Source organism: Tiliqua scincoides, chromosome 6 (assembly GCF_035046505.1).
Source record: "Tiliqua scincoides isolate rTilSci1 chromosome 6, rTilSci1.hap2, whole genome shotgun sequence".
Classification (NCBI taxonomy): domain Eukaryota; kingdom Metazoa; phylum Chordata; class Lepidosauria; order Squamata; family Scincidae; genus Tiliqua; species Tiliqua scincoides.
Window position 1 is genome coordinate 68,541,330 of NC_089826.1, and position 26,473 is coordinate 68,567,802.

The window sequence follows — 26,473 nt, forward strand, 5'->3', positions numbered from 1 at the left end:
CTATGGGCCTCAGAGTGCCAGAAAAAGAAAAAGGAAAAAAACAGCACTTCTTCTGGATTTATTGTAAAACTGGAAGTGATGTTTTCATTGCCCTATAGGGCATTCTGAGGCCCAGGGAAGCCCTCCAAGGCCTCTGTGAGCCTCAGAAAACCCTCCGGTTCAGCTCGGAAGTCTTGGGTCGGCTGTTTGGCGCCCACAGATAACTGAAATCCACAGATGCCAAACTTGCAGATAAAGTGGGTCCCCTGTAAGTATAAATATACACAACTTAAAATAATTGTATAGATGGCAGTGCCTGACTGAACAGAGAAGAAGAGTCTATGGGGGAGGTGCCATGACCCTGGTGAGTTTGGGACTTAATAATGCAATCCTAAATGTGGTCTGTGCTGGTGTAGGCCCCATGTGCCAGCCCAGGAGTGTTGTCAACATTCTGCAAAGTATGTTCATGGCTACTTGAGAGCCAGCAACCTGCGCTGGCTCCTGGAGGCCAAATCCAGCCTCTGTGTTGTCAGAAGGGGGTAAGTTTGTGCCAGCCCAGGCTGGCTGGTGCAGGGATAAGAGAGGGTGATGGGAGGGTGTAATGCAGGTGGGGAGGGGGAGTTCTTGGGTGGGAGGAGAGAAGTTCTGAAGGTGGATTAGGTCCAAGAGAGGGGTGGGACTGTGTGTGGCAACCCATGCCAAATCCTAACCCTTGTCCCTGGCTGAGCAGCCTTCCTTAGGCTACTTGGATTTGAACTGGTGAATTTTCTAGTGCAGATCTGAGTAACCCCATTGGGGTGGCTGGGGTGCAATGCAGGGTAAGGGAAAAATATCCTCTTACCCCAAGTTGCCCTCTAACCACTTCCTGACCTGCTAGATACAGCACAAGCCAGTTGGCCTGCTTGTTCCGGTGCAGGTTAGGATTGAGCAGCCGGGGATTTCAGTCTTTAACACATTATTGTGATGGGAACTCAAGTCATCCCAGATGTTCTGATGGTTGCTACTCTCTTTGCAAACTGCTAGAGCTGTCACAGACATAAGTGGGTTTTTTGGTTGGCTCATGAATAGATAAACAGCTACAGAAGTGACAGCACAGATGATATTTTTAATGTTGGAAGATGGAATGGAAAATTACAAGCCTTTGCTTTGGATAATCTATCAATTTATGTACTGGATTCTCAACATGTTCATAATTTCTTTGCTATATTTTTTCATGTGTCATTCTATATTTCCATTAAACTATTTTATGCAGGTTATGTTTATAAATTTAGTTAGCAATTTCTAACCTGCTTATTTATTCAAAGTGGCTTTCAGTATATTCAGACAAACAAAACAGTAGCATCTCCTTATAGCAGGTCTAGTTGTCAACACACTCATACTAACCAGAAGTTAACCTATCAAATCCAGATACCAAATGGGAGTTTCTTCTACAACAAGTTCACACATGTGCACACTCACACCAATGGATCCCTTCCCTCTCACAGAAGGGCCCCCCATACCAATAACCACATTTATGCCACACTTATTCCAAAGGCTTCCTTCTCCTCTGCACAACCAGGGTCAACCAGGGGACATCCACTAAAATTGGGGGTTGGGAGAGTTAGGACAGACAAAAGAAAATAGTTTTTTACCCAATCTGTTATTAATCTGTGGAACTCCTTGCCCCAGGATGTGATGATGGCATCTGACCTGAATGCCTTGAAAAGGGGAATGGACAATATCTGGAGGAAAAGACCATCACAGGTTACAAGCTGTGATGGGTATGTGCAACCTCCTGATTTTTGAAGTAGGCTACCTAAGAATGCCAGATGCAATGGAGAGCACCAGGATGCAGGTCTCTTGTTGTCTCCTGTTGTCCCTGAGGCAGCTGGGTAGTCACTGTGTGGTACAGGAAGCTGGACTAGATGGGCCTTTGGCCTGATCCAGTGGGGCTCTTCTTATGTTCACAGAAGTTGATGAGTTATTAGGCCACCTTTCATGAATACAATATATTTTTAATTTTTTGTATGCAGATGGGCCTTTTCAGGGAACTCTTGTGCCCAATTCTTTCCTTGAACAGCTACCAAACACACAAACCTTTCACATCTTATCTAAGCACCCCATTTAACTTGGTACCATTTGTTTCAAAGAAACAAACAGCTCATGTTGATGGAGCCTAATCGACTTTGTTGTAGTCATACCTTTGCATCTAATGAACATTTCATATTCTTGTAAATGTTCCACAAGGGTTTTGTTATACTCGTAGCTAAATTCTGTTACATCCCTAATAATTGATGCAATGCCAAAGGGTCACCTTGTAGAACTGAAAGATGCTTTTGTAAATTTCATGGGGTTTGTACAAAGGACAAGAGGTGAAACAGAATCCTATTAACTCAGAGGTTCTCAGATGTTTAGCACTGGGACCCACTTTTTTAGAATGATAATCTGTCAGAACCCACTGGAAGTGATGTCATGATCGGAAGTGACATTATCAAGCAGGAAAATTTTTAACAATCCTAGGCTGAAATCCTACCCACACTTACCCAAGAGTCAGTCCCATTGACTATCATTGTTAAAAGTACAGAGCTGTAACGTTTCCCCAGATGCAGTCACATACAAGGTAGCATTAAGTCCAATATATTAAAAATAAAATATTGAAATGAATGGGGACCCACCTGAAATTGGCTCGTGACCTACCTAGTGGGTCCCAACCCACAGTTTGAGAAACAGTGTATTAACTTATCTCATAGTAGATTAGGACAGAGCCCCATGAAGGCAGAGGATTGCAACTTCTGCAGTGCATTTTTATTTGTCTTTGATTTCAGAAAGTCCTTTAATTGCTCTGCAACATGGTCTCAGATGCATTAAATTGAGGGCTTTCGGTACAGGAAATCATCTAGCAACTGTGCTGATCCTGCCCACGCTACCAAATCTACATGGGATGGTACAGCACAGTTGATGGAGTCCGCAGAAGATGCAAAGATGTACAGAACCCCTTACAACATGATATGGCCTAACACTGCCCCTTGCCTTTGATTGGTGGTGCAGTATGATGCTGAGCAAAGAGCGCTTCTGTCCAGACATGCCATCAGTTAACCAATCTGTAAAAGCAGTGTCACACTTGATACATCAAGGGCACAATCCTAACCCACTTTCCAGCACTGGCATAGCTGTGCCAGTGGGGCTTGGGCTGCATCCTGCTTTTGGGGGGGCAGTCACGGAGGCTTTGTCAAGATAAGGCAATGTTTTTTTCCTTACCTCAGAGATGTATTGCCCTTACTTTGGTGCTGGGAAGTGGGTTAGGATTGAGCTCTAATCAGTGGCGTTGCTAGGAGGGTGCGGGGGGTGTGGGCCGCACCGGGTGGCGCGACATGGGGGTGATGCGATAAAATCATGATGTTAGGAGCTAACATGTCATTCCATACACAGTTGGATGCAGAATGACCAGCAGAACACAACGCAGAAAACCCCGTTGAGATCGCTCCTTTCCTTCAAAAGTTATGGCCAAAAAACTGGAAGGAAAAAATGCATGCAGCCCTATGGAAAGTGAAAGTAAGCCGTTGCGCGCATTTACTTGAGTAGGTGAACATGTCTTAGTGTGTAGGAAAGGGCAGGCTGAGAGGAATCCAACTCAGAATGGTCCTGATTCAATGAATGCAGCCCCCAAAAACACCCAGGAGGAGGTCCCTCCCACCCAGCTGTGAGTACATGGAGCCCTATGGGAAGTGAAGCAGCCTCACGGTTGCATTTACTCGTGAGTAGGCAGATGAGCCTTGCCTGTGATCAGGCCAGGCAAAGGGGAATGTGAGAACACCAGAATGGTCCTGATTCGATGGGACTGGAGTGCAACAAAAGCCCCAGAAGGCAGCTCCCTCCCACTAGAAAGGGCCAACAAAGAGGCTTGAACTGGTAAGGGGAATGTTTTCTATTTTGCACTTGCAAAGTTTCCCTCACAGCCCAATCCTACCCACACTTTCCTGGGAGTAAGCCCCATTGACTTTAATGGGACTTACTTCTGAGTAGACATGCATTGAATGGGGCTCTGAAGCTGGACTCCTATCCCCACTTTCCTGGGAATATGCCCCATTGACTCTAATGGGACTTACTTTTGAGTAGACGAGGAAGGAATTGGGCTCTCAGACTTGTAAAGCCAGTTGGGTCTTTGTATTGATGTGCTTGAAATAGAATGACTTTCAGCTGGGCACTGGGGAGGGCTGAAGATCTCACTGATTCTTTGGGGGGAGGGGTTATTGCAGGCAGACTACAGAGAAAACTCACTTGGTGCAACAGGACTGGCTCCCCCTTATTTAATTATTTCTCTTAATTTAACTATTTATAATTATTTATTTTAATTTGCTTGATGATGTCACTTCTGGCCATGACATCACTTCCAATGGGTCCTGGACAGACTGTCATTGTAAAAAGTGGGTCCCAGTGCTAAAAGTATGGGAACTGCTGTAATAAGGTGTTAGTAAGTTGACACAGGGGTGTGTGCATGTGTGACTCCACAAGTTTTCAACATCACTAAAATCAGGGTTTGGTGGAATAATTCCATCATGTTATATATCAATCAATGCGTAATTTCATGCAGAATGCAATGAAACAAACCACATTGAAATATCTGTGTTCTATCAAAAGGTACTGCCAAAAAACCAGTGGGGGCGGGGCGATGGTACATCACCATGCCCACCACCTGGGGCATTGCCCCACCCACTGCATGGGGTGACACGAATCCTAGTGATGCCACTGGCCCTAATTGAGTTTGTTGTTTGGGTGTATCAGCATTATGCTGGCATTTCCTGGAGTAATCACATGACATGTGAGTGATAGACTTGTGCCTTCCCATATAAACACATCAAGATGTCTTAATTGGGCCATGGACCCCTGAATCTGCAAACAGGGCTTTCAGGATGCACACATGTCATTTATATTTCACAGTTGGCTACAGGGAACAAACAATGAACATGGAGGTGTATGAACTGTTACCTATTTAGATAGGTAAAGTTACACATCGTTTGCTCAGTCAAAAAAAAATATTTAAAATTTCAGAATGCAATGCTTCTTCTGAGATCCACTTTCTGACTAACATAGGTTGTATATTGCTCACCAGTTAGGTTCAGTTGGTCTATAAGTTCCAATTTATACATTCAGTGTGCTCTGGTGTGCTGTACACACATTGTGAACTCCAATCAGATTGGTTTGCAACGCCACCAATACAATATCATAGGGAAACAGATGTGGTGCCCCACCCTAAACATATTTGCTGGCACAAGTGGCTCATTGGAACAAACTATAAATCATTCATTCAAGTATTAGATTATTAGATTCAAGCATCAAGATTAGATCCTTGTAATGCGCTCTATGTGGGCTACCCCTGAAGATGGTCCAGAAGCTACAGCTAGTACAGAATGCGGTGGCTCGTGTAGTTGCTGGAGGTCGGCAGTTTGACTCTGTCACACTGCTGCTCCAGCGGCTGCACTGGCTGCCAATTCATTTCTGGGCTGAATTCAAGGTGCTGGTTTTGACCTTTAAAACCTTAAACAGCTTGGGACCAACGTATTCAAGAGACCGCTTGCTTCCGTATAGTCCAGTCCATTCTCTGAGGTCATCAGAAGGGGTCCTCTTGGTTGTGCCATGTTTGAGAGTGCTGAAGGGGATGGCAGCCAGAAACAGGGCCTTTTCGGTGGTGGCACCTGTACTATGAAATTCCCTCCCCTTTGAATTGAGGACAGCTTCCTTTTTATTGACGTTCCGGTGGGGCCTGAAGACTTTTTTATTCAGGAAAGCCTTCAAGGCGCTATAAGGGCTGCTTTTTAAATTGTGTCTTTTACTGCGTGTTTTTATCTGCTGACAGTATTATATATTTTAATTGTTTTAAAATGTTCCTTTATTTATATTTATTGTATTTTACTTTGTTTTATATTTTAATTTTGATTGTTAGCTGCCTTGGGTGCCCTTTGGGGAGAAAGGCGGAATATAAATCAAATAAATAAATAAATAAATATGTTAAGAATTGAGATGCACATTTGTTTCAAGATCTCCCATTATGACACAATGTATTTCACAAGGTCATCTACAGTCTGCCACTGACATGTTTATTATTGGATTCTACAACACAAGTTTCAATTTATAAGATTTTACAAGCCTGCAACCATATTCCCAGCAGAACAAAGCTCTTGGAGGTTTACAGCCTTCATGCTAAGCATCAAGCCTCTTCAAAGAACCGGTCTTGTGAGAGAGGCATTAGGCATGCTTGGAAAAGTATTCACTGGGAGATATTAAATGCGAGTTTAAATAAGTGCTGCAAAATAAACTGCAGAAATAAGACCAGGGGGCTGGTAGGAGGAGACGTAACCTATGGTGCTTATGCTCAGGTAGTTTCATGAAAAGTTGTCCTTTACTACTAATAAAGGGTAAGACCAAAAGGAAATCAATATGCATATGGCATGGATTTTAAAGCCTCTTTTCCCAAAGGCAGCCCTCCTTCAAAAGTAGCAAAGAACATAAGAAAAGCCATGCTGAATCAGGCCAAAGGCCCATCTAGTCCAGCTTCCTGTATCTCACAGTGGCCCACCAGATGCCTCAGGAAGCATAGAAGACAACAAGATTCCTGCATCCTGCTCCCATTCCATTGCACCTGGCATTCTGAGGCAGTCTAAAATCGGGAGGTTGCACATACTCATCACAGTTTCTAACCTGTGAAGGAATTTTCTTCTAGATATCTGCCTAATCCCCTTTTAAAGTCATCTAGGCCACATACCCCCCATCACATCCTGTGGCAAGGAGTTCCACAGACCAATTACATGTTGGGTTAAGAAATATTTTCTTGAGTCTGTTCTCACTGTCCGGACACTCAATTTTAGTGGATGTTCCCCAGTTCTGGTGTTGCATGAGAGGAAAGGGACAGAGAGACTAGAGACTATATGTCCTGATATACAGCCTTATACTAGTGATGTTGGACAAGAGGCAATTTATGATGGCTTGTCTCATGTGCCAGGTCAATGTGGAATATTCACAAAAGCCTGGAGTGCACCTTGTGAGTTACAACAGAATAATGAATGAGTAGCTCTCTGCTGTCCCTGGAACTTTATACTTCTACTCTGCTCAATTGTTAAGCTCCATGAGCACTTCAAATACTCATCAAATTTATTTGAAATGAGAGATGCCATCATTGTAAGAGTTGCAAAGAGGGAATTGACTGGCCTTGGATTCTCTTTGTGTTTGGGGCTTCATACATTTTCATACATTTTTACATTTTTACACATTCATACATCTTCATACATTTTAAATGCCTCTGTCCAAAGGTCTGGTAAGGACTTTCCTGGAGGGATTACTTGATGCCTCCCCTCATTGAGTCACTCTAGCACCTCATGGACTGTTTCTGAAGATTTCCATCAATAATTTTAGCATGCCACCATCCTCAGGCAGTTTCCATTTATGTAAATGTTGCTGCAAGTTTGGCTGCCCTTCACTGCCATGTCTCATTCTTGACTCATTCATGCAAGTTCAGCATTGCTTTCTTCTTTCTTTGTGCCACTAGAATATGTTCTTGTCATGTTATTAGTTAGAAGGAGGGTCTGCTGGTGGACACTATAACAGTGTGGAGTCTGTAAGTTAACTGCCCCCCATCCTTGAGCTAGTTAATACCCTCTAGCCAGTTGAAGACTTTTTATTGTATCCGGTCTGGTGGAAGTGCTTCTACATAAAAGATCCCGCACTCTGGATATACTACCTGTCTGAGGACCCAATCCTATCCAATTTTCCAGTGCCGGTGCTGCTGTGCTTATGGGATATGAACTGCTTCCTTTGTTGGGAAGACAGTCACAGAGGCCTCCTCAAGATATGGGAACATTTGTTCCCTTACCCCGGGGCTGCATTGTGGTTGCCCCAGTGCTGGAAAGCTGGATAGGATTGGGCCTTTAGTGATTTCCTGATCAAGCAGTTCTATCTGCTCCAAGTGAAGGATTTCTTATAGAGATAAATAAGTTTTTTCACTTACCCGGTGAGGCGGGGGGGGGGGTGTGAGCCCTGAGGGGCTCTCGCTTCTGGCCCTAAGTGCCCGGCACGGGCTGGAGGCAACCCGTGTCAGGTGGGGAGTTTGACTGGGGTGGTACACCTGTCAAATCGTAACACAGGTGTCCTAAGGCAAACTCAGGGAGAACAGAATTGTCCCGTGGAGCAGAAGGGCAAAAGCTCACTTGGTCTTGATTTTCAGTATGAATAAATGGTTCCAGCTTGTGTGATGGACTGATGAATTGCTCATAAGGCACAAATCTTATGTTTAAATTTAAATTATTTATTACTGTGAAAATGAACCTCTGGATTTATATTCAACAATGAAGAATTTATTATAATCACTATTATGAAGAATTTATTTACCGCCCTAACTATAATGTTGGGCCATAACTTGGAAAGTTTCTACCAACAAATCTTAAATGTTACTAAAAATGCAAATCATTGATTAAGAAATAGCATTGCAATTAACCTTAATGGTCTCTGAAAGCTGTGATGAGCAAATATCACATCACTTCTAGGGCATATAATTGATTTATGGGGTGGTGGTCTTTGGCAGTCTTAAACTGTGGGTCAGGACCCACTAGGTGGGTCACGAGCCAATTTCAGGTGGGTCCCCATTCATTTCAATATTTTATTTTTAATATATTGGACTTCATGCTACCATGGTATGTGACTGCATTTGGGGAAAGGTTACAGACCTATATTTTTAACAAGCTACTATGTATATTTTTTTAACAGCGACAGTAAATGGGACTTACTCCTGGGTAAGTGTGGGTAGGATTGCAGTCTAGGATTGTTAAAAATTTTCCTGCTTGATGACATCACTTCTGGTAATGACATCACTTCTGTTAAGTCCTGACAGATACTCATTCTAAAAAGTGGGTCCCAGTGCTAAATGTCTGAGAACCATTGGGACTAAAATACCATGCTCGATACCATCGACCATGTGCTGCCGCCTAAAGAGGTACGTGGGGCGGCGGCAAGAAATAGGGCCTTCTCAGTAGTGGCACCAATGTTATGGAACTCCCTTCCCCTTGACTTGAGAATGACTCCCTCCCTCGAGACCTTTCGGTGAGGCCTGAAGACCTTGTTGTTTACACAAGCCTTCTGATTCTATGGCCTTTTTAACATCTTTTATACATCTTTTAGTTTTTTACAGGCGTTCCTGTAAAAAAGATTCCTCCTTGAACTGCTGTTTTATGCTCTTTTTATTCTGACTTTTATCTGATTACTGTTTTTATGGTTTCTCTTAATGTGTTTTTAATATGTTTTTATCTGTTAAATTATGTTTTAATCTTTTTTTTTTAATATGTTGTAAGCCGCCCTGGGTCCCTTTGGGGAGAAGGGCAGGTTAAAAATAAAGTTTATTATTATTATTATTATTATTATTATTAAAATGGCATATGTGGAAAGAATGAAGCTCCCCTACCTCTATATCACCTTGGGAAAGGGGTCATTTTGTTGGCTAATTTCAACAAAAAATGAGGTGCTTCCAGTTTGAAGAACACCCCTATTGCATGCATATTTAGTTTGCTCCAAGTGCTATAAGCCACGGGAGACCCAATTAGCTGTCCTAAGGCCAAATTCTATTCAACTTTCCAGCCCTGGTATAGCAGTGCCAATGGGGTGTGCACTGTATCCTGTGGTGGGAGGGTAGTTATGGAGGCCTCCACAAGGTAAGGGAACATCTGTTTCCTCACCTAGGGGCTGCACTGCAGCTGTACCGGTGCTGGAAAGTTGAATAGGATTGGGCCCCTAATACATCAGAAAGACTAGAAAATATATCTAAGCCACTTCAGCAAGAACAGGAGTAATGTGAAAGCTTGCTATAACATGTTTTGAATCATGTTATCTTCGAAATCCAGAGGAAACATTGCTGGATTAAGCCACACAAATGCATCCCAGACAGCTCTTAACAGTTCCCACATTGATAATCTGAGCTCCCTTATCTCACATCTAAGTTAATAGGCACTCCTGGTGCCTGGAAGTTCATAGGCACCTCATGCAATAAGGATTCTAACTTTGCTAGGGGCAGTGTTAATTTCACTTTCCAATTGCATATTCAGGCATAGAGGTTAATGCACAATCATGTCAAGCTAGACCAGTGATTTTCAATCTTTTTCATCTCATGGCACACTGACAAGGCACTAAAATTATCAAGGCACACCATCAGGTTTTTGACAATTGACAAGGCACACCATGCTGCCAGTGGGAGGCTCACATCCCCATTGGCCTCACTAATAAATGATCTTCCCCCAAATTCCTGTGGCACACCTGTGGACCATGGCACAGGGGTTGAAAATGGTTGAGCTAGACAATGGCAAGACATCAGTTACAGCATTTTGTCAAAAGGAACAGATTGCCCAGTCTGGAGAGCCTGACCTTTGTCCACTAATCATAATTTTCCTCTGCAGAAGAGCTGGAATTTTAAGCATGGTACTTTTGCAAGAGACTCTAATAATTTGGTCTGGAAAAAACTATGTATCTGTAGCAACCTATTTTTGTTTTTTTGTCATAACTTTATAGTAGAAACTTTGGCATTTGCTGCACTATATGCAGTAAAACAGTGGTTCTCAAACATTTTAGCACCGGGACTCACTTTTTAGAATGGAAATCTGCTGGGACTGACTGGAAGTGATGTCATTAACCTGGAAGTGATGTCATGGCTGAAAGTGACATCATCAAGCAGGAAAATTTTTAACACCCCGTATGACAAAATCATATTCAATAAGTAAATTGAACGTTTACAATAAATATACATTAAAAATTATTTAAAATAAAGCACTCTCCCAAGCAGTTGCTGATCTGATTTAAAAAAATTCCCTGAACATCCTACCTACACCTATCTGGGAGTAAGCTCCATTGATTACACAGGACAACACACATTTTGCTTCCTTAAACATTACACCAATTCCTGGGTATATTTGGGGTGCCGATTCCAAAAATGGCATCCGTTTTTCCTAACACATGCAGTTTTGGAGACACGGCATAGCCTCTTCAGGGAGGCTATATATCTCCAAAACTAGATACGCCAAAACGGATGCCATTTTTGGAATCGATACCCCAAATTCATATCAAACCACCATAAACTTGGGGAGAAACTTTTCTGACCCTCAATTTTGTAGGCCTGTGTTATCATTGTTAAAAGCATATATATGGTAGCCTGTTTAAAGTACAGATCTGTAACGTTTCCCCAAATACACATGGCACAGACCATGGCAGCATCATATTTAATAAATTAAAAATAAAATATACATTTAAATGAATGGGGACCCACCTAGTGGGTCCCAACTCACAGTTTGATAAACACTGCAGTAAAACATACAGGTGATAACACTGAGACCTGATCCCAAGGCTGGTTTTATCACAACCATTAATGTTCTCATAATTTAGGAGGTTTTGTTGCTGTTAATCACTTTAAGAACATAAGAACATAAGAACAGCCCCACTGGATCAGGCCATAGGCCCATCTAGTCCAGCTTCCTGTATCTCACAGCGGCCCACCAAATGCCCCAGGGAGCACACCAGATAACAAGAGACCTCATCTTGGTGCTCTCCCCTACATCTGGCATTCTGACTTAACCCATTCCTAAAATCAGGAGGTTGCGCATACACATCATCGCTTGTACCCCATAATGGATTTTTCCTCCAGAAACTCGTCCAACCCCTTTTAAAGGCGTCTAGGCTAGACGCCAGCACCACATCCTGTGGCAAGGAGTTCCACAGACCGACCACACGCTGAGTAAAGAAATATTTTCTTTTGTCTGTCCTAACCCGCCCAACACTCAATTTTAGTGAATGTCCCCTGGTTCTGGTATTATGTGAGAGTGTAAAGAGCATCTCCCTATCCACTCTGTCCATCCCCTGCATAATTTTGTATGTCTCAATCATGTCCCCCCTCAAGCGTCTCTTTTCTAGGCTGAAGAGGCCCAAACGCCGTAGCCTTTCCTCATAAGGAAGGTGCCCCAGCCCCGTAATCATCTTAGTCGCTATCTTTTGCACCTTTTCCATTTCCACTATGTCTTTTTTGAGATGCGGCGACCAGAACTGGACACAATACTCCAGGTGTGGCCTTACCATAGATTTGTACAACGGCATTATAATATTAGCTGTTTTGTTCTCAATACCCTTCCTAATGATCCCAAGCATAGAATTGGCCTTCTTCACTGCCGCCGCACATTGGGTCGACACTTTCATCGACCTGTCCACCACCACCCCAAGATCTCTCTCCTGATCTGTCACAGACAGCTCAGAACCCATCAGCCTATATCTAAAGTTTTGATTTTTTGCCCCAATGTGCATGACTTTACACTTACTGACATTGAAGCGCATCTGCCATTTTGCTGCCCATTCTGCCAGTCTGGAGAGATCCTTCTGGAGCTCCTCACAATCACTTCTGGTCTTTACCACTCGGAAAAGTTTGGTGTCGTCTGCAAACTTAGCCACCTCACTGCTCAACCCTGTCTCCAGGTCATTTATGAAGAGGTTGAAAAGCACCGGTCCCAGGACAGATCCTTGGGGCACACCGCTTTTCACCTCTCTCCATTGTGAAAATTGCCCATTGACACCCACTCTCTGCCTCCTGGCCTCCAACCAGTTCTCAATCCACGAGAGGACCTGTCCTCTAATTCCCTGACTGTGGAGTTTTTTCAGTAGCCTTTGGTGAGGGACCGTGTCAAACGCCTTCTGAAAGTCCAGATATATAATGTCCACGGGTTCTCCCGCATCCACATGCCTGTTGACCTTTTCAAAGAATTCTATAAGGTTGGTGAGGCAAGACTTACCCTTACAGAAGCCATGCTGACTCTCCCTCAGCAAGGCCTGTTCGTCTATGTGTTTTGAGATCCTATCTTTGATGAGGCATTCCACCATCTTACCCGGTATGGATGTTAGGCTGACCGGCCTATAGTTTCCCGGGTCCCCCCTCTTTCCCTTTTTAAAAATAGGCGTGACATTTGCTATCCTCCAATCTTCTGGTACCGTGGCCGTTTTGAGGGACAAGTTGCATACCTTAGTAAAGAGATCTGCAACTTCATTCTTCAGTTCCTTAATAACCCTTGGGTGTATGCCATCAGGGCCCGGTGACTTATTGATCTTTAATTTATCAATGAGGTCTGAAACATCTTCTCTTTTAACCTCTATCTGACTTAACTCCTCGGTCAGGAGGGGCCGTTCGGGCAGCGGTATCTGCCCGAGGTCTTCTGCCGTGAAGACAGATGCAAAGAACTCATTTAATTTCTCTGCCATCTCTAAGTCTCCTTTTATCTCCCCTTTCCCTCCCTCACCATCCAGAGGGCCAACCGCTTCTCTGGCGGGTTTCCTGCTTCTAACATATTTGAAGAAGCTTTAAGTGCATCTGCAGAGATTGCAACATAAACTTTCAAAAGACAGGCAGACCAATATCTAGGACAGGACAGTGTGAGAAAATTATTGTTCCCAAGGCAGCGTACGGAAGGGATTTCCTTTTCCCATCACTATTTTCCTGCACATGTTTTGGATGTTTAGCATTATGAACACCTGTGGTGAAAGAAGGATAGAAAAGCCAGAAAAGTGCAGACCACAAGCAAGAGGTGGTAGTGGCAGAGGACCAAATGGGAGTTCATTGGGAGATGCATTAGATATAAGGGCTAGTAGTTTGCTTGGGGTTTGTGCAGGGAGATGGTTTGCTTCAATACGGGCACTGAAAAGCATGGAGAAAAAGAAGTCGGCCAGGGTAACAAATGCCTCATGTGCTTCATATCATGAAACACACTCCACATTTGTCAACATTCTGTGCACTCTCCAAAGTTTGGAAGATGAGAGTATGTGAGCAATTTTGCAAAGAAAATATGGGAAGGGAATATTTTTTAAACCATAAAATATAAGACTACTTTCATAATAAGTTACACTTAGAGGTAGGGAAAGCAAAGGACAGATGACAATTATGTGGAACACCTTTGAGATAGAGATTTTTTTATAGTGCAACAAGTCTTAACAAGTAACAGCCCAATCCTATGCATGTCTACTCAGAAGTAAGTCCCACTAGAGTCAATGGGGCTTACTCCCAGGAAAATGTGAATAGGATTGGGCTGTAAGTTGCCACTGATAGGGCAAATTGCATATTATTATTGGAAAAAGCCATCTAATCTAGTAGCCATCACTCCATCTTGCGGCAATGTAACATATATTAAGGCCCCAAACCTAACCAACTTTCCAGTGCTGGCATAGCTGTTCCAATGGGACATGTGCTGCATCCTGCAGTTGGGTTGCAGTCATTGATGCCTCTGCAGAGTAAGGGAATGTTTGTTCCCTTATCTCAGAGCTGCATTGCCCTTACGTTGGAGCTGGAAAGTGGGTTAGGATTGTGCCTTACTTAAGTTACTTTACATATATTAAGTTACTAATATGTTAACTTGGTACACTGTATTAAATTATACATATTTCTTTTTGTTTGTCCTGATTATACAATAAGTTATTTTCACTGGATGATCTCAAGTTCTTGTGTTTAAGAATCAATTTGTCCATCCATCCATCCATCTTCATTAAAGTCAACTTGAATTGACATCCATACTGATAAAACTGGTGATATAAATTGGCCCCAAATACTGCTTCATGCATTACTACTTACTCCATGTATGAAACTGAAAAAATATGGTGGCCTTCATTTTATGGTAGCAAACAAGTAAGATTATTAAATTGTTTCTGTCCAATGTTGCATATACACAACAGGGACCAAATGTGTACACCTGTGGGCTGGGCAGAAATGGGTTAAGATAGCAGTTAGCAAAGCCATGAGCTGGTTTCTGTCTTGGAGAAGGTCATCCAGACCTTCATATTTATTTTTTTTCATTATTTTTATTACTGAACAGGCATTCGTCAGGTCAGCACTGCTATCCAGCAGTCATCATCGCTCAGCAATTACAGTTCATCTTTACAAGAGGCTGTCAAAATACGAGGGGGAAATCAACAGGCTTTTGCATCTCAGGCAGCAGTGCAGCTGCTGGCCCTGCCAAATCGCAGGACTATTTATGCGATGATGAAACATGGAGCTAAACAAAACGTCGACAGTCCCTGTGATTTCGCCTGTCACCAAATAATAGGAATTGATTCTCTAAAGAACGCTTAAGACAGCATTGAAAAAGAAGAGATAAAATAGGAGTTCTCATTATAGCCATCCAGCCTCCTCCATCATCACCTGAATTCCAAGAGTTGAATTGCTGCAATGAGAACTGCAGGGGCATAAAGGAAGCTACCAGTTGCATACCAAGTCCTTGGGAGATCCATGATTCTTTTTCTCATGTGTCTCTGACATTTGATCACCAAAGACTGGAGATCATTTGCTGCCACCCAGTGAGAGCCTATTAGCCTTGTGGAGACGCCCTGTGGTCTTTTCCATTACCCCAACACGTCCTTGCAGTTTGATCCCTATCATTCTACCTATACACCAAACACCACCCGTGAGAACGCAGAGAAACAGGTCGCTGTCCGTGGTGCTGAAACACGCTGAGCCGATGCGGCTGGCAGGTGGCGCCATTCCGCGTATGGGGAAAAAAGGTAACTGGAATTAGGTGGCAGCACCCAGAACTCTCCCCAAACTGCTTTTCTCCAACACGCTTAGGAACAGCTGTTAAGTCAAACCCTCATGCATGGCACAAAGTTATTAAACTTGACAAATCGCTGCCCTTTTTCTCTCTCTGCTACTTCAGAGAAGCTACTCCAAGCTACCCATCTCAGAGCCCAACCCTATGCATGCCTGCTCAGAAGTAAGTCCCATTATAGTCAATGGGGCTTATTCCCAGATAAGTGTGGATAGGATTGCAGCCTAAAAGCCCAATCCTATGCATGCCTGCTCAGAAGTTAGTCCCATTATAGTCAATGGGGCTTATTCCCAGGTAAGTGTGGATAGGATTGCAGCCTAAAAGCCCAATCCTATGCATGCCTGCTCAGAAATAAGTCCCATTATAGTCAATGGGGCTTACTCCCAGGTAAGGATGTAAGGACTCCTATCTTACATCCCAGATAGGATGGCAGCCTCATTCCATCGGAGTACTCACCATGTTGACTTCAGAGACCATGTCGATGCTGGCGATCTCGATTCTCATCCCAACATCCACAGGAGAACCTGAAAGAACAGGTGGTTTGTTTAATCTTCAGGCAGCAAAGGCGTTGGGAAGTCCCTACTCCTGAGCCTCACAATATATATATAGTGCTGGATGTAGAATCCACACGCTTAGTAGGTGTGACACAACCTAGATCCCATATGCTTTATGCTTGGAGCCACTACTCCATACTAGCTGGTGGGCATACTTGCTGTGTGTGTGAGAGAGAGGGAGAGGCATGGGGGAAGACCTACCTATTGGGGAGCATTTGCAAGCTGATTAGCATTCCGATTGACCTTTCTTTGCCTGCCAGTACAGGGAATGCAGTTATTTTTCCCTTGTAAACAAATTGGGGAGAATTACCTCCGAAGTCCGGCCTCAACCGAATGTCGTAGCCTTTCAGCAATCTGTCCACAGTCTCTTTCACGTAGGACATGTTGCTGGGTTCATTAACGCTGAGGAAGCATAAGAAGGGGGGCAGAGGGGGGGAGAGAGACAGAGAGGATTTAGAACTAGCACTAAAACATTCCCCCCCCCGCGCAGATCCATTGAGTTGGGCTGCTGGAGGATGAAACCAATCACCACCACCACCACCACCATCATCACCACCACCACCATCAACACACACACACACACACACACACACACACACACACGGTCGCGTCCCAGCTCCATCCTCACCTCTTGGCATAGCAGACCGTGGCTACCATCCAGGGGACCAGCCAGATCCCCACGCAGCCTGGGAGCTGAACTGCCCACATTCCTTCTTCCGGGTGGAGAGCCTCTGCCCCTCTTGCCTCCCACCCCCCACGCTCCCCACCCCCTCCCGTGAAGATGCAAGGAAGGCAACTTTCAATCCAGGCAGACCCAGCTGTGATGCTGGAGACAGAGAGAGAGCAGAGCCAGCGAGACAGGCAGACGCATGCGCGGGGATGGCCCCCAGCTTCCGAAGACACCTTTGGAGCCCGGGCGACGGCGGCAGGTCAAGCGAGCAACAGCTGCCCCGATCTGGGGCTCGGGCGGGGGCCACGCGGTGCTCCTTCGCAGCGACGGGGCAGGGGCGGCAGCAGAGTGCAGGTGGTCCCCACGTAGCAAATCGCGGCGGGAGGAGGCTGCCGATCCGGGGGCACCAGGGGCGGGGGCACTTCGTCAGATGACAGCTGGCCGCCCCAGCCCCAGCCCCAGCTCCAGCCCACCTCCTCCCTCCCCATCCCGTGGCTGCGAGATCCAGGCTCTCGCTGGCCCCCTCCCCTTACCCTCCAACCTCCAAAGGATGCCCAGCCTAGCAGGCGGCAGCACCCTGGGGAACCGGCTGACGATCCTGGGAAGGAGAGGCTCCTCCAGGCGAAGGGTGCACGCCTCTTTCTTCCTCCTTCCCTCCCTTCCCGCCAGAACCTGGGATTGGTGGAGGTTGGGGGTGGGTGGTGGAGAAGGTGAACTGGAAACCCCACCACCAGACTCGAATCCAGTAGACTGCCATCCTATCCACACTTACCCATCATTAACTATCATGGAAGTTACTTCTGAGTAGGCATGCATTGGATTGGGCTTCCAATCAGGACCAGAAGCAAGGTGGGCTTCCTGTTTGGTGGGGCAGGTGTGTAAAGCCTACTCAACCCTGTTTGGAAGCTGTCCCTCCTCCCTCAAACATCTGGCAGGGATGGATTTCTGGGGCTGCCATTGGTGCCTTAAGAGACTTTCCCAAGGTGGGCGTTTTAAAACAGGAGGGATAATAGCTATGGGAATCTTAAAAGGTGTCTTCAAATTTGGGACAATTTCCCCTGGGAATCAGGTTGCATCGTGATTGCCAAGCATGGGATGCTTTGTAGAGAGGATGAGGGATTGGGATTGAAAGTAAGATGCCTGGAGAGGTTGTCTGTGATGTGGAAACAGGTGTATACCTGTATCTAAAGTGCTGGGATCTTTTGACTTGGTGGGGAAGATAATCGTTAGAAAGTTCATATGCTGGGAGATGTGCAAACCAATTCTATGTGTGTCTACTCAGAAGTAAGTTCCATTGCATTCAATGGGGCTTACTCCCAGGAAAGTGTGAATAGAAAGTATGAAAAGGTATACATGTTTACCTTAGAGTAAATACTATTGAACTCAATGGGATTTTCATATGAGTAAATGTGCATATGACAATTAGAAAAACCCATAAAATCACTCAACACAAATTTATTCTTCCTTATGATTTGTATGAAAATATGTAACCTAAGGTGGCTTATTAATAAATCATAGAAACATCCCATAACAGCACATTAAAATCACAAAATTCCAAGATTCTAAACTGATCACTCTGCTGGTTGGTACCCCCGTTAAAATATTGTAACTCTTTGTCTGGTGTTCACAATGAAGACTACTTCCTAATGTAAAGGGATTGTTGCTGTATTGTCTGAAGTAAAGAGATAACCATCTTTAAGACTCTTTTGTTGCTGTTGTTAATAGCTAGTGATGCTTCTGTAATGGGCAGTGATGGCTGGAAGATACTTGCTGAAATTAGCATCAGTGACTTGTAGTTACTAGGTACTGACAGCCTCCATGCTCAGGGGTGGGCTGGAGAGAAATAGTTCAGCAGCTGAAGAAGACAGAAGTGTGAATTTTGCAGCTGGTTGGCAAGCAGCAACTTGGGGGCAGGGTGGGGTTGTCAATGCATACTGCTTGCTTTGGGGTGGTGGGCTGTGGAGGGGACTGAGATATTTTTAAAGGCCAGCACAGTCTGTCTGGGTACTTTGCCACTCCGCTAGCTCAGTGCTCTTATCTGTAAATAAAACAGATGCACATGATATTTTGTGCCCCATAAACAAATATATTGTCCATCCCATCTGAGGGGATCCTTGCCAGTGATGATATGCTACTGGATGTGGGGGTGGGGAGATAGGATTTGCCTTCACTGTAACAGTGTCCCCAAGTACAGCACTTTAGCTTCTACCATAGGAAGAAGCACCAAACACTCATATATATTTGAGAAAGTAAAGGGGTTCACTTGAATATTGAGAGTCTGGGCTAAATGTGTTCTTTGCCCCTGCTGACCTCCATCATTGAGAATGGCCCTACCTCCCAAGGGCCTCCCAAGCCCTGCCTCCCAAGTCCTGCCTGAGTCTTGTTTCTTGGTCACACCAGAACAGGGGTGGCCAACCTTCCAATATTAGGGCTCCAGGAACTTTAACAATTGTGTGGAGGCAGGGGAATTTCAGCAGGTGCAGCTCAACATCTGTGAATTTTACATTTCATCTGTGAAATGACAAGCTGCACCTGCTAAGATTCCTCTCTTCTACCCAACTGTTTAAGCTCCAGGAACCCTAAAGTTGTATGGTTGGCCACCCCTATGCTAGAATGTGACAGACCACTGGGAGCTGGCTTTAATCTGTAGATTAAAGATCTTTATATCCATTCATTTAAAGAAGGGCATTGCATGGGATGCCAGTGGGTTGGACAATACTAAATAGGAGTCTTTAATGATGCAAATGTAGCATTACAAGGCCAGAGCTAATGGTATTGGCAAGATTTTTTTTCCCTTCCTTACAACATAGCATAAGCCAGTGGTTTTCAAACTGTGGATCGCAAACCAATTTCAGGTGGGTCCCCATTCATTTCAGTATTTTATTTTTAATTTATTAGACTTGATGCTCCCATGGTATGTAACTGCATTTGGGGAAATATTACAGATCTTTACTTTTAAAAGGCTAGTCTGCATATGCTTTTAACAATGAAGGCCAATGGGGCTTACTCCTGGGTATGTGTGGGTAGGATTGCAGCCTAGGATTGTTAAAAATTTTCTTGATTGATGATGTCACTTCCTTTCATGACATCACTTCTGGTGGGTCCTGACAGATTCTGTTTCTAAAAAGTGGGTCCCAGTGCAAAACGTGTGAAAACCACTGGCAGATGCTGTAATGTGCGCATGCATAGCACATGGCTCTGGGATATATTTAATGAAGGAGTGAGGCTAAAAGACCCAGAACAATGATGCATGCAAGATGATGTTGTGGCATGCTGAAGCTCCCGGGTTCAGCCTCTGGCAACATCAGACAGAGATATAGAAGACTGAAATCCTGGAGAGCCTTGCTACCAGTTACTGGAATCAACCACAAGAGCAAAGGCCTGACTCAGGATAAGGCAGATTCCTATTTTCCTATTTCTCCTCTACGTGGAATGTGAGGAAGCCACTAGGAAGCATGCCTTGCTTGCTCTCACCTCTCCCATATGATTTTTGAGAGTAGGGAGGAAAGCTCCCCTGCTGAAAGGTTAATGTGCTTTTCTGCTTCCGAACATTTTTGGAATACTAATGAAGAAGTAATTAATAACAAATGGGCTGCTTCTTGCCTGGAAGCCAGACGTCTCCGTGATCCATGACCACAGATGGCCTCCACCTTGATGTTTGCTTGCCTCCCTGCCTCTCCCAAAGCAAGAGTTGAAGGGGGCAGAATAATAATTGCAACACAGGACAACATAGATTATGCTGCATAGATCGCTTTATATAAACTTATGATCCTTGTAGTAGCAATTTGCACAGGCAAAATACCAGACAGCAGGTATATCAACAGGTAATGACCCTTATCTTCAGGACCTGCTTATGAGCTCCCTAAGGTATGAGGCTGACCACTGTTGGAAACAAAATGCTGGGTGAGATGGTCTGCTTTGGCAATGCAATTCTAGTGTTCTTCAGTCAGTAGGAGATGTCTGTGCGGGTTTCTTTGAGATTCACACACCATCCTCTACAGCAGGCCTGAACTCTTAAGGAAACTGTCATATGGATCCTGTGTCCTACCCTGTGCTGGAACAGGCAGGTTACAGTGGCCTGTATGGTATCCAGAGCAGATTGGGAGGTGGCTGGAAGTTACCTTAGGGTAAGGGGATATTTTCCCCCTTAGCCCATGTTGAGCCCCAGCTACTCTTATGGGGCTACTTGGATCTTGCTGGTGAAATCACTGAAGCAAATCCAAATAGCCCATACAGGGCTTCAAAACCTGAAAGTGCTGCTGCCAATCCCATCCCCTCCCAGGCCTGATCCTCCTCCTGTTCCACCCTTCTCCTGCTCAGAATGCCTCTTGCTCCCAGTGGCATACCTGGTGAAGGGTCCAGGAGACCATGTGGTCCTGGCCAGCAGATGGATAGGGGTGGCATTTGCCCCAGGGGTGTCCTGAAGGCTGGGGAAGTCGTGCGTGACACCTCCAACTCCCAGAAGGCCGCCTAAGCCTTCTGGAGGCCAAAAATAGTCACTTCTGGTTTTTGGTTGAAAACCAGAAGTGATGATTTTTGACATCTAGAAAACTTTAGAAGGCCTTCTAAGGGTTGGAGGTGTCATGCATGGCCTTTCCAGCCTTCAGAACACCTCTGGGGGGGGGCAGCTAGCACGTGGGGGGGGATGCGCGCGGCACTCCTGGTGGTGTGGCCCTGCGTGCCACAATGGTGAGGACTGCCACTGCTCCCTGCCTCCGTTTCACTCTCCCACCCCCTATGTCGGCCCCTGGGCTGGTCCACAATAAATGAGGCAGGAAAAAAAGGGGATTTGTTTGGGTCCTTCTTAACTGGTTCAAATAAGGCCCTTCATTTGATGGTGGATTTAGTAAATTCTAACTAATGTATTCCAGGTTAAGAAATTCATCCTTCTTTGTTAAGGCTGAATGAAAAAAAAAGTATATAGCTTTATGCTATTACCTATTCTGACCTCCTACAGGCAATTTTATACTGACTAATCAGGCTTCCACGAACAATCTGGTATGTCACTGCCTCTTTTCCCTGCTCAGTAGCTCAACAGAGATAACATTTATCCTTCTCAATTTCAACCCCCCTGATCCATGCTCCATATACTCTCTTGTTCAGTGACCTGAGAATGTGAAAGTGAGATTTCTAAAGCTTCCACAATTTGGAGAGAGTAGGTAAAGATAATATCTTTTATTGGATCAAGTCTATGTACAAAAGAAAATACAGGCTTCAAAATGATATATCAGGTCATTGGGCACAGGTGCTAAGCGGGGGGGGGGGGGGGGAGGAGGGAGGAAAGAAAGAAATAATTTTCTTTGCATCTTCACAAAGGTAGGTGTGATGACTTGTCCTCTGTTAAATCAGCATTACTCTGAAACCAAGGGTTTGACCCAAAGCTCACTGGGGCTTAGTTCCAGAACCTTTTTTCAATGCTACAGCTCAGTCCAGGAACATGTGAAGTAATACTAAGGATCAAGTTCCACTGTGCATGAGCAGAGTTCCTTTCCTTCACAGATGAGTAATCAAAGGTGTAATCAAAAATCTAGGAAGACAGAGGCAGGAGCAGGCTTGAATTCCAGCACTTTTTGTTTAAGAAAAGAAGTGCCTAAAGATATCTTGATCTATAGTTTTGTGCTTCTCTTGAGTGTGTGGATACATGGGGTCAAAATAAAACATGGTATTTGGAAAATATATTTAAAAATATATGAACAAGTCCCCTAATGTTTGGGGTGGGTTTCACATCCTAGCCACAGTTAAACTGTTTTAATAAACTCTTACTAGTTTCAGTGGGAGACTTACAGCCCAATCCTATCCCCCCCCCCCATTCTGTGTTATAAATCCATGCTGATGGAGTGCATGCTACTGTGGAAGAGGGGCAACCAGACAGCCTGGGAGAGGCATGCATTTTTTTAAACTTACCTCTCCATAGACCTCCTAGCCATCAGTGGGTCTCCTTGAACCTATGCCAGTCATGTTGCTGATTTATGTCTGGGGAGGAGCAGGGGGTGTGTTGACTTGGAAAAGGAGATAGGATACTGGGATATGCTGCTGCCGCCAATTCACCCCCTCCTGCCCTCCCTGCTCTACATCCAGAGTTCCCCAAACCTCCCCTGGACCACCCATGACCTGGCCTGGCTGGCATCTTACTTGCTTTGATGAGGGCTGGGTCCTTCTGTGGCGGGTGCATGGAGCCTCTGGTCAATTGTGCTAGTGACTCTGACACAAACAGCAGTGGCATGACATTTATGATCCTCTAAGAGAGCCTATGGCAGCAAATCAGGAGATCTGCTGCTATAAGCCCTCTATAGGATTAGGCTGTAAAGGCATGTAAATTTCATTCTCCCAATGAAATTAGTGGCACAGTTCCCCAATTGTGCCATTACCTGAATAGGGATATTATAATTCATGACCAACTCTCTGTCTTTTTGTCACACTCTAGCATGTTATAGCATATTAGAAAAAGAGCAACTGAAACTGTAATTAGGCTATCCTTGAAAATGGTTTGGAAGCTTCAGGTGGCCCAGGATGCTGCCACCCAAATGGTATTAGATCCCCAGGGTAAGGGATGTAGAGCTAATGGTGCTGGTGGAGACACTATGAGGCTCTGCCTGTACCAATCTGCCACCTAAAGTGAACACCTCATCATATCTTGTTGGTAGAGGTGTTTAAAAATGATAAATGCAAAATAACATGAAATGCACATCCAAAAAAAATGACATAAAACAATTCTTACTAGTAAAATGAAATAACTCCAATTTCACCCTTCTCAGTGCTGCCTCATGGTCCTGTTTTCTTTCCAATGAGTTGCAGAGGCCTGGAAAGATCCAGCTAGTCATCATGGGTTCGTTCAGCTTATTGTTGCAGTACCAATTTCCATCACTAGTTGGCCTCAGCTTGCATTTTTTTTTTTCAGAAGGCACCATTCCTCTCCCTGGGGCTTGTTCTCAGTATTGCAAGTGAGCACACAAGCTGTGGTTTTGTGATAAAAGGTTGCTCCTACCACTATAAGCTAAAAGAATGATGTGCTGGCCAAGTAGAATTGCATATTGGTGCATGTTATGGATTCCCACCTGTAAACATTGGACTATGCCTCTGATCAGCACTTACGGTTTGCAGCTGAAAACTGGAAGTACTGATTTTTTTGCCTTCTAGAAGCAGCAGAAGGCATCCTAAGCATCAGGGAGGCTGTGCATGACCTCCCCAGGCCTCAGAAGGGCCTCCAAACATGACCAAAGCAGAGCTCCAGTCGCATTCAGAGGACAGCAGGTGGGGAGATGCATTGATTTGATTATTATTATTAACAGTATTTATATACCGCTTTTCAACAAAAAGTTTACAAAGCAGTTTGTGATTATCCGTGTATTTTGGTATGGGGGGGGGTCAGGGAACAAATCCCTTGTGGATACTGAGGAAGCACCTGTATTTTCAATGCAAGTAATAATACTATCGGGGAAACTTTTTAAATTGGGCAGTGTCTTTCTCTCACCAATCCAAGTGCACAGAAAGAGCATATGGTACAGCTCTTTCTATGATACAGTCCTTCCTCATTTCACTTCAGACTGCCAGTGGGGGAAAATCATGTTTAAATACTTCCCCATGTTGTTTAAAACAAAACAAAAATGTTTCAGAACACTGCCCCAGACATGCTAACTTTTTCTACATGGGACCAACCATTTTATATGGGAGCATTCAAACATGAAACCCTCTCCAAATTGTAGTCTGAAGTAATATACTCCAACAAGGACTGCATCACATGCTGTTTTTGAATGAAGAAACTAAGGGGAAAGCTTCTATGGAAGACGGTTGCTATCACTGTAGACAGGAAGCCTAGCACCTCTAATATTCAAAATTAAAAGTACGTACAAAGCATTCAATGGTTTTTATTGAAAAAAGGGAAGTTGAAACATCTTCAAAATGGAATGAAATAAGCAAGCGGCTCTTCCAAGAGAAATGTATTTTATTTATGCAATTGCTGACAAGTTGCTAATCGTCTATGTCATTGTGTAGGAGGGTTGGCTCCAAAAGATGAGACAAAAGCTCTGCGTTTTTTCCTTTCAGTCTTCTCCCTGGAACAGATTTATTTAATAACACATAGTGCTCAACATAAATTTGATATCAGCCAAGTATTCCTCAGCACACTACTTCTCTGGGCCTTTTCACACAACTATATTTGGATCCAGGCTGACCCAACATAGAATTTTTACAAAGCTGATTGTGTCCACGATACATTTGACCAGGGTGACCAGATACAATGGAAGACAGAGTGGTAATACCTTTAACCATTGTATAAGAGTGAACCTTGACAGGTGCAGCTTTTTAAGCTTTTTTTTCCAACCATGTTGATCTGCAGCTTCCAAAATTCCCTCTTCTATATAGTGGTTAAAGGTACAGGCACTCTGTCTTCTATTGTATCTGGTCACCCTGCATTTGACTATTCTGCCATCAAGCACACATTTACCTTCTTTTTTCCTGACTTGCTCGCACAAATGCTCGGAACCAATTCACATGTAACATTATTTAGATGTACATCTAAGGGTGAAACAAGATGATATGTAAATTGTGTAACTGACAGCCCATTCCAATCCCCCCCCCCAATAGCATGTAGACAGGCTGCACTGCATGCTATATTATTTGGGGGAAGGGGTCAGGACATTCAGAGGGAAGTGAAAAATTTTCCCTTACCCCTCCATAAGCCCCTTGTTGGCCAATGGATCTCCTTGTACCTCTGCCAGCTCTTTAGCTGGCGCAAGTTCAAGGTGATAAGGGAGCAATCCTAACCCCTTATGTCAGTGCTTTCCATCACTGGCATAGTGGTGCCAATGGGACATGTGCTGCATCCTGCAGTTGGGTGTCACTCACGGAGGCCTCCTCAAAGTAAGGGAATGTTTGTTCCCTTACCTCGGAGCTGCATTGCCCTTATGTCAGTGCTGGAAAGGGGCTGAAAGGGGCTGATTGGAAAGCACTGATTGGGGCTGGATGCTATTCACTCCAGAGCCAGCTGATATGCCCCCTTAGGGTGCAATCCCAACCCCTTATGTCAGTGCTGGAAAGCACTGACATAAGGGGTTGGGATTACACCCTAAGGGGGCATATTGGCTGGCTCTGGAGTGAATAGCATCCAGCCCCAATCACTTGCACTGGGTGACACCACTTCCTGCCTCCACTGTGCCTCTGACCCTCCCCCTAATCCAACTCAATCTTCCCACCTCTGCTCCATTCTGCACATCCCTCCTACTTACCAATATTGGTGGGGTGCCTCTTCACTGATGCTGTTTGCAGAGTCCTCTGTGCCATCTACTGGTGTCCTAGAAGCTTCTAGATTGGGGTTTACAATGCCTTAAAGCATGTAACACAGTCAGAACACTAATTCAGGTGCTAGTAGTATCCAATAGGATTGGGCTATGTGGCTTGTGTAGTTGTATTCTTAAATGCAAATAGCAGCTGCGCAAGGGCTCTATTTGAAGCAAGCCTATTAGGCAGGGATAGGGGGCTTTAACTCTTTGCTCCCACTGTGGACTTGATCTGCATTGAACCCTAACTGCAGGTGCTATATTACAAGGAAAAGTGTTTCCATTGACACTAACGGGAGCTTCCCATCCCCACTGAGAAAAGTACCTGCGGGGAGCTGTGATCTGGATTGGGACTGCAACTGGCATTCAGGGAGATACTGATTCTGAACCTAGAAGCAACATCAAGCCATCATGACTAGTAGC

At 44.5% G+C, this 26,473-nt stretch overlaps 1 protein-coding gene across 2 annotated transcripts in view; it reads right to left on the reverse strand.

Annotated features, from left to right (window-relative positions):
* Nucleotides 1-16,813, reverse strand: part of GABRB1 (gamma-aminobutyric acid type A receptor subunit beta1) — a 116,562-nt gene extending 99,749 nt beyond the window's left edge. For both annotated transcript variants that reach the window (XM_066631864.1, XM_066631863.1), the window contains exons 1-3: nucleotides 16,734-16,813; nucleotides 16,416-16,507; nucleotides 16,008-16,075 (exon numbers count right to left, since the gene is read on the reverse strand). In XM_066631864.1, coding sequence (XP_066487961.1) covers nucleotides 16,008-16,075; nucleotides 16,416-16,507; nucleotides 16,734-16,813 — 240 coding nt within the window. The remainder of the gene's footprint in view (nucleotides 1-16,007; nucleotides 16,076-16,415; nucleotides 16,508-16,733) is intronic.
* Between the last annotated feature and the right edge of the window lie 9,660 nt (nucleotides 16,814-26,473).